The sequence below is a fragment of the Lycium barbarum genome, chromosome 5, assembly GCF_019175385.1.
Source record: "Lycium barbarum isolate Lr01 chromosome 5, ASM1917538v2, whole genome shotgun sequence".
Lineage (NCBI taxonomy): Eukaryota > Viridiplantae > Streptophyta > Magnoliopsida > Solanales > Solanaceae > Lycium > Lycium barbarum.
Window position 1 is genome coordinate 3,239,741 of NC_083341.1, and position 8,007 is coordinate 3,247,747.

The window sequence follows — 8,007 nt, forward strand, 5'->3', positions numbered from 1 at the left end:
ATTTTAGTCCTACAATTGTTGTTAAATTCTAATATAATCCTTGTGATATCTGATTTAACACATTTAACTCCCAACTAACAAAAATGTGTATTTTTTGGTCCCAATATGTTTTATTGAGACTATTTTTAGAACTACTCCCTCCGTCTCAAATTACTATCGCAATTCTATTTTACACGCGAAAATTAATTACGAGGGGTATTTAACTAAATTAATTACGAGGGGTATTTAACTATTTTACTCTTCATTTGCATTTGAACAATCATAACATCATCTCATAAACTGAGGTGTTTGTAGTCTTGAAGAACAATAACTACTAAGGATGAAATGGGGGGAAAATAATTAATATGTCTTGAATTTTTAAAACGACAAAAAAAATTGAGATAACTATTTTTAAAAAACGCGATAGATAATTTGAGATGGAGGGAGTATATTGCAAAATTAAAAAGCAATAATAAAGATACGTAAATAGACCTTTGAAGCGCAGGACGTAGCTTCAGAGAGAACTCTCGGTAGTAAGCATAGACAATTTCAACAATATTAACAAAAAGATTAAAAAAAAAAAAAAAAGGTTTCAAAAACAAGGTTCTTCAAGTTTTTTAAGCAAACAGCATCAATCACTCGGAAAGAAATTAGATTAGCTATGAAACACTGGAAAAAGGTTTCCAACTATACTAAAATGAAGATTATTTTAAATGCAAAAGAAAAAGAAACTTGTAGAAACTTTTAGAACCTTTTAAGACAACTGTAAAAACGTTTTGTTCAATTTTTCGTGGAGTCAAATTCTCATTAACACGAGTCAAGGGAATTGACCATTGACCTCAGATGTCCATATAAAGAAGACGACAAACATATATACCCTCGTTAACTTTTATTCTAACGGACTGAATATCTTTTACAAGGAATCGGAGGATCACCTCGGTTAGTCCGACTCCTCGGTGACCGAATAAGAGAAGTTTTTACCGCTTTCTCTTCTCAGTCTGTCATGCCAGAAAATTCAGATGCAATTGACCACACAGGCACTTATACAGCATGTAGTTTACATAAGATTTTTCCACAGAGGCTAGCACTTTACTACACAAAGTGGTAGATGCCACAGAAATTGATGACTTTCTCAATCATTTTTTACATAATCTTTCCAATTCTAGATCAAATAGGAAAATTCAGATCCCATGCCAAAAATTACAATCTACAGTTCCATTGTATATCGCCATCATACTGGCTCGGGACATAAACCTTATTGGTTAACGGGATGATACTTGTAAAATGGAACCTCTCCCTCCAAGTGTGAACAGATCAAACATCTTCATTTGAAACCTTAAATGCTCATAATAGGATGGAAGGATATGAGCTGTTTTTCATTGGTCCCTCAAGAACAACGCCTTTCACTACATACAACACTGGAACTCGTAACTGGGGGAGTTTCCTCATCAAGTTGAAATTCACCACATCAAAGGGCGTAAATCCTGTCGATATCAGAATTAGAGAACTCGGAGTGGTGGTACCATGAGTTGGAGCCACTTCTTGCATGTTTTTCCTTCTTCCTTATGGATCTTTTCTTCCTTGACCTTACCACATAGTAAGTCATGGTTCCAAGAACCCCGGCCATTATGATCCCCCCTACCGCCGTTACCAATGTTGCAGCCCACTTGTACTTGCGACCGACCACTATATACGAAGATGCCATAAATGCCACTGAAGTGCAGACGGAAGCCAACCACATGAGTTTGTTAATTACCTCGACCACTCTTCTTTCTGCCTTTGTTTCTCCTCTAACCAACGTAATCTGAACTACGACAACAGCAAGAGATGTAAAAAGTGCAAGGGCGTTGAAGATGAAAAAGATCTTGAAAGAAGCGCTGGTCACAACCACAGCCACTCCGTTATCATCATCACCTCCAGGGACAGTAAAAATAGCAGCAAAGGCAACTGTGGCAAAGAGAACAGCAACGACAGTCACGGAATTCGTTGCATTATTGATCCCTTCTCGGTGGAGCTTTCTAAGCTCTTTAGCAATTCCGTGGACATTTTTATTTGTCCTCTTAGTTTGTTCGAGCTGTGTGTGAATATCTTTCTTGATTTGACTCACAGTTTTCCTCAACTCATCCCTTGGTTGATTCAATTCATTAGCTCTAACAGCTCCGTATTTGTGTAAACACTCCTTTATTTCCGCGGATTCCTCAGAGAGCGGAAGATCTTCAGCTATGTCAAGAGCTGTTTTGTGATCTCTGTTGAGTGCATTCACATTACTATCAGGCAGGCATAGCAACTCTCTAACTATCTGCACGGCAAAAGTTTAGATTGATGACGCTCACAATATAATCTATGAATTTGAAGTGATAAAGGCCTAGTGAGTTGCAACAGTCAGATCTTAGAAGCAAGAAGGGACAGGGGCAGATACACGTTAACAAAGCGGCGTCGAAATTCTTTAACAAATACACATAAATAATATGCAAAACATACATATATAAGGAATGACACCACATGACAAATTGTACTCAGCCATGCTTTGTGCATTACAAACGGAGAACAGCACAGAAATTGTGATTTCGTATTTGTTGGGAAGAAGTATTACACAAAAATGTCATGTTTGAGTAACAGATTATATACCTCAGCACGCTTTTTCCGCGTGGCTATGTGTAATGCTGTGTTGCCAAACTTGTCTGGCAGCATAACTATAGCAGCATCAGCCTGGAGAAGCAATATCACAGCCTCACAGCTAATCCCCTTTACAGCCATATGCAATGCAGTTTGTCCTTTCTTGTCTGTCCTCCTTGCCAATTGTGGATCTCTGTCAAGCAAGGCCTTGACAATTTCCACGTGCCCTTGTCTGGCAGCTAAATGCAATGCGTTTTTACCATTGGACCTAGAAATTTCCAGTAAGCTGCAATCCTTTGACAGCAGTTCATTGACTACTGAAATATGTCCCTTTGAGGCAGCAGTTATAAGAGGGGTTGCATTTGAAGGGCCAAATGTTTTACTTAGTCCGGTATCATGCTCTAACAGCAATTGGACGATTCCTGTCATACGAATGCAAAAATAAGTCTTTGTCCAATAATTAGTATCTTGTGGCATCATGAAACTTATCCATCTTCATTTTTTACTGCACTGTAGAACTTTTTTCCAAATGTTTACTGCATAATTATCCACCCACATTTTTCAATTCCATAAAAGTTTGAACCTTCAATAAAAACCGCATCAGCTCAGGGGAGACTGATGGCATGATATTCTAAAGCAAGAGGAAAGAGAACTCCACCTCCAATTAGGGCTGGCAAAATGGTTAAATAAAAACAAGTAACCAGCCAATCCGACCCATTAGACATGGGTCTGATAACTGACTTTTAAAAAAATGGATCAAATATGGATAATATCCATATTATCCACTAAAAATGGACATGCAGATGGATAATATGGATATCCATATTATCAATACCCATTTGTCTGCTTGTTAATTTTCGTGAGTTCTTGCTTTCTAGAAGTCTAAGCTTATTATGACTGTTAGCTTGTTTTCTCACTTTCTCACTTAGTCACCTGAGTATTCCTGAAACCATGGATAATATGGATATCATCCGTCGGTAAACCCATTTTTTATCCGTGTTAAATATGGTTGAGTCGGATATTTTATCCGTTTTTGTTTAACCCATTTTCGACCCGCCCATATCTGATCCGACCCGACAGTTTGCCACTCCTACATAGAACCAACAAACTAAGGAAACATCCTGGTTGGAAAACTATGACTGGTTATTAACATTGCAACTTCAAGACATACTTTCCCTTTCAATGTAAAGTAAGACAAGTACATTGTCAAATCTTAATACGATTACGACAAAAACATATAACGTGGTTAGCAATTTTTTCAATCTTCCAATATCTTGTTAAACTGGATCCTTCATACCTCCATATCAGAAAAACTGAGTTTAAGCTGAACTGTAAAGAGAATGAATAAGTTGAATGATCAAGAAATTCTAAGATCCTTACCATGGTGTCCATAACTTGCAGCTATATGCAAAGGATCAAATCCGGACCGATTCTTCTTAGTAAGAGTTTCCTTGTTGCAGTACTTCAATAATTCTTTCAACACCTCAAGATATCCCTTTGCTGCTGCTGTAAAGACCGCCGTCTCTCCCAATTCATTCACTTCATTTACTACCGATGCTCTGATCTCCGCAACCTCTTGATTGAAGTCATCGCCACTCAGCGTCCCCACCATTTGGGTATCAATATCATTAAGTATCTGCTTCACTGCTGCTAGATCACCTTTCTGAGCTGCTAAATGAAGCTCAGTGTCATTGTGCCTTCCCGTCACCTGTTTTACGTATTTCTTTTTCCCTGCTTGGTCGATTCTCTTGCCAGAATTGGAAAGCACTAGAGCTGGTGCTGTTGCTGAAGATGGAGACGGGGTTGGTGATGGCTCAGCTAGAGGGTTCTGGCTTGGCGTTGGAGTAATCAATCCTTTCTCGATGTCTCTATCACCTAGTACAAACACAAACAGAACTAGTCAGCAAAAAGGAGTAGCTACTCGGAATTAATCATGAATCCGGTTGTAACACAACTTATAAATTAACAACTCCATCATAAAGTCTTGAGAACTAAATATAATTGAAGCATAAAGAGCACTTATGAAAGTTATTCTCATACACCAGACAAACTTTACTTTTCCTATTTATTTATTTTTCAAATTGCCATCTAAATAGTCATTCTTTTAGTATTGGAATGACATTGGCCCAAAGGAATGTTATAGCTGACCAAACTAGTCCCAGATCGAGGTATAGTTGATTGATTAACTGTCGTCTAAATAATCCGCAAAATCACACAAAAGTAAACTGTTCATGACATAAACATATGCAAGGTACAACTCAAATAAACATAAGGTATAACACTTTAATCTAACAGACTCCCTCCGTCCCAATGTATGTGATATAGTTTGACTGGGCACGATGTTTAAGAAATAAAGGAAGACTTTTGAATCTTGTGGTCTAAAATAAGCCAAAGATATTTGTGTGGTTATAGATAATCTCGTTAAGCGTGAAAGGTAAAGTTTAAAGTTAAATTGTTACCAAATACAAAAATGTATCATTCTTTTTGGGACAGTCTAAAAAGAAAAGTGTATCACATAAATTGGGACAAAGGTAGTAGTAAACTAGATGATTCGAGTCTTCATCTCAAAATCTTCACTTCTTGTTCAGAATAAACCATAGCCATAGGAACTAACTTCATGGATAATTTAATAAAAGAAACATTTTTACTACATATAAATCTCTACTGCGAAATACCCATATACTTATAACTGCATCTTGAGCTAATACAGCAAAACACACTTAAATTTGCGAAAGTAGCTACTGATAATTCGACGGATTATATATACAATAAAAGAACCATTTTTCCTATATATAAATCTATACTACGAAATACCCATATGCTTATAACTATATCTCCAGCTAATAAAGCAAAAAACACTCAAATTTCCAAAAGTACCCACGGATAATTTGATGGACGAAAAAAATATTTTATATAGCCATTTTTTCTACATATAAATCTTTAATTCGAGATTACCATATCCATAAAACTATATCTCCAGCTAATAAATCAAAAAACACTGAACTTTCCTAAAGTAGATACTGATAATTCGATGAGGAAAAGTTGAACTTTTTTCCTACATATTAATCTATATACCAAATAAACCCATATAGTTATAAGTTAACTATATCTTGAGCAAATAAAGAAAAAGAAAAAAAAAAAAAAACACTGAAGTTTCCGAAAATTCCTCAAAATAGAAAATTCGATGGGTTTTTCTTATTTATTTAAAAAGAACCATTTTTCCTCCATATAAATCTCTACTGCAGAATACCCATATACTTATATTACCATATCTTGAGCTAATAAATCACAAAACACTGAAATTTCCTAAAGTAGCTACTGATAATTCGATGGGAAAAAAAAACCATTTTTCCTACATAAAAATCTATACTAGGAAATACCCATATGCTTAAAACTATATCTTGAGCTAATAAAGCAAAAAACACTCAAATTTTCAACACTAGCTAATAAAAAGAACCATTTTACCTACATATAAATCTATACTATGAAAAACCCATATACATATAACTAAATCTTGAGATAATAAATCAAAAAACACACTGAAAATTTCTAACTACTGATAATCCAATGATCAAATCAATTATGATTTGTTTTTCAATTTAATGGAAAAAATATAGATATGATAAAGTTATTAGCTAATAAAAAGAACCATTTCTCCTACATATAAATCTGTAATACGAAATACCCATATTCTTATAACTATATCTCCAGCTAATAAAGCAAGAAACGCTGAAAATTATGAACTAACTAATAAAAAGAACCACTTTTCGTACATATAAGTCTATAATACAAAACACCATTATACTTATAACTATATCTTGAGCTAATAAAGAAAAAACACTGTAATTTTCGAAACTAGCTGATAAAAAGAACCATTTTTCCTACATATAAATCTATACTACGAAATACCCATATACATATAACTATATATTAAGCATGTAAAGCAAAAAAACACTGAAATTTCCAAAAGTAGCTACTGATAATTACTTTAAAGAACCATTTTTTTTTTACATATAAATCAAGACTATATTTTCAGCTAATAAATCAAAAAACACTGAAAATATCGAAATTAGCTAATAAAAAGAACCATTTAAATCTATACTACAAAATACCCATATACTTATAACTATATGTTGAGCTAATAAATCAAAAACCACTGAAAATCTCAAACCTAGCTAATAAAAAGAATCATTTCTCCTACATATAAATCTATACTATAAAATACCATTATACTTAAAACTATATCTTAAGCTAATAAAGCAAAAAACACTGGAATTTTCAACACTAACTAATAAAAAGAACCAGTTTTCCTACATATAAATCTATAATTCGAAATACCCATATACTTATAACTATATCTCCAGCTAATAAAGCAAGAAAAACTGAAAATTATGAAACTAGGTACTGATAATTCGATGATCAAATCAATTATGAAATGTTTATTAACTTTAATGGAAAAATACAGATATGGTTAAAAAAAAGAACCATTTTTCCTACATATAAAACTATACTACAAAATACCCATATTCTTAAAAATATATCTCCAGCTAATAAAGCAAGAAACACTGAAAATTATGAAACTAACTAATAAAAAGAACCAGTTTTCCTACATATAAATCTATAATTCGAAATACCCATATACTTATAACTATAGCTTGAGCAAATAAATTTAAAAAAAAAAACTAAAAAAATCGAAACTAGCTAATTAAAAGAACCACTTTTCCTATATATAAATCTATACTACGAAATATCTATATACTTATAACTATATCTCCAGCTAATAAAGCATAAAACACTGAAAATTATGATACTAGCTACTGATAATTCGATGATCAAATTAATTATGACTTTTTTTTTAATTTAATGGAAAAATACAAATATGGTTAAAAGTTACCTTCTTCCACAGGAGAAGCCATCCTTTAGAAAGAAAAAATAAAAGAGAAATTGAATTGAATTGAAGTAAACGGAGAGTCAAGAAATGAGAGTTTCAGATTTGAGAAATAATGGAACTTTTTTGTTGGTTTATTGAAAAAGAAAGAGTAAAGGAAAGTGGAAGATTAAAAAGAATAAACATATTTTAAATAAAAAGAATAAAAAAGTGGGACTAGAAGACAGAATTGAGGAACGTGCTGAGAAATTGTGTAGTTGAAAATGATTTTTTTTTTTAATTTTATGTCAAAGAATCAATAGTTGTTCTCTATTTATCTAAAATGTGATCTAGAACACTTCACTGGTAGATAGAAATGAAGTGGAATTGATTCCGCTAAATAACTTAGCCTTCAATTAAGTGCACCATTTAATTTTTTGATAGCATAGGTTCTAGCAGTTAATATTCCACCAATTTTAGAAAATATATACATAAAATACCTAATTTTACCGAGAGACCACGGGTTCACGCGCCCCAAATTTTGT

The 8,007-nt window shown here is 33.4% G+C and overlaps 1 protein-coding gene across 1 annotated transcript; it reads right to left on the reverse strand.

Moving 5' to 3' along the window:
* Positions 1 to 983: 983 nt before the first annotated feature.
* Positions 984 to 7,648, reverse strand: LOC132640160 (ankyrin repeat-containing protein ITN1). Its single transcript, XM_060356629.1, has 4 exons — positions 7,490 to 7,648; positions 3,976 to 4,470; positions 2,608 to 3,017; positions 984 to 2,278 (listed from the first exon to the last, which is right to left on the reverse strand). Exons 1-4 carry the CDS (start codon positions 7,509 to 7,511, stop codon positions 1,448 to 1,450), a joined length of 1,758 nt encoding a protein of 585 aa, XP_060212612.1. The 5' UTR covers positions 7,512 to 7,648; the 3' UTR covers positions 984 to 1,447.
* Between the last annotated feature and the right edge of the window lie 359 nt (positions 7,649 to 8,007).

Coding starts and splice junctions, on each gene's coding strand:
- LOC132640160 (XM_060356629.1), bottom strand. CDS start 7,511: ATGGCTTCTCCTGTGGAAGAAG. Junction 4,471..7,489: donor GGCTTCTCCTGTGGAAGAAG/GTAACTTTTAAC, acceptor TGTTTGTACTAG/GTGATAGAGACATCGAGAAA. Junction 3,018..3,975: donor TGCAAGTTATGGACACCATG/GTAAGGATCTTA, acceptor TTCGTATGACAG/GAATCGTCCAATTGCTGTTA.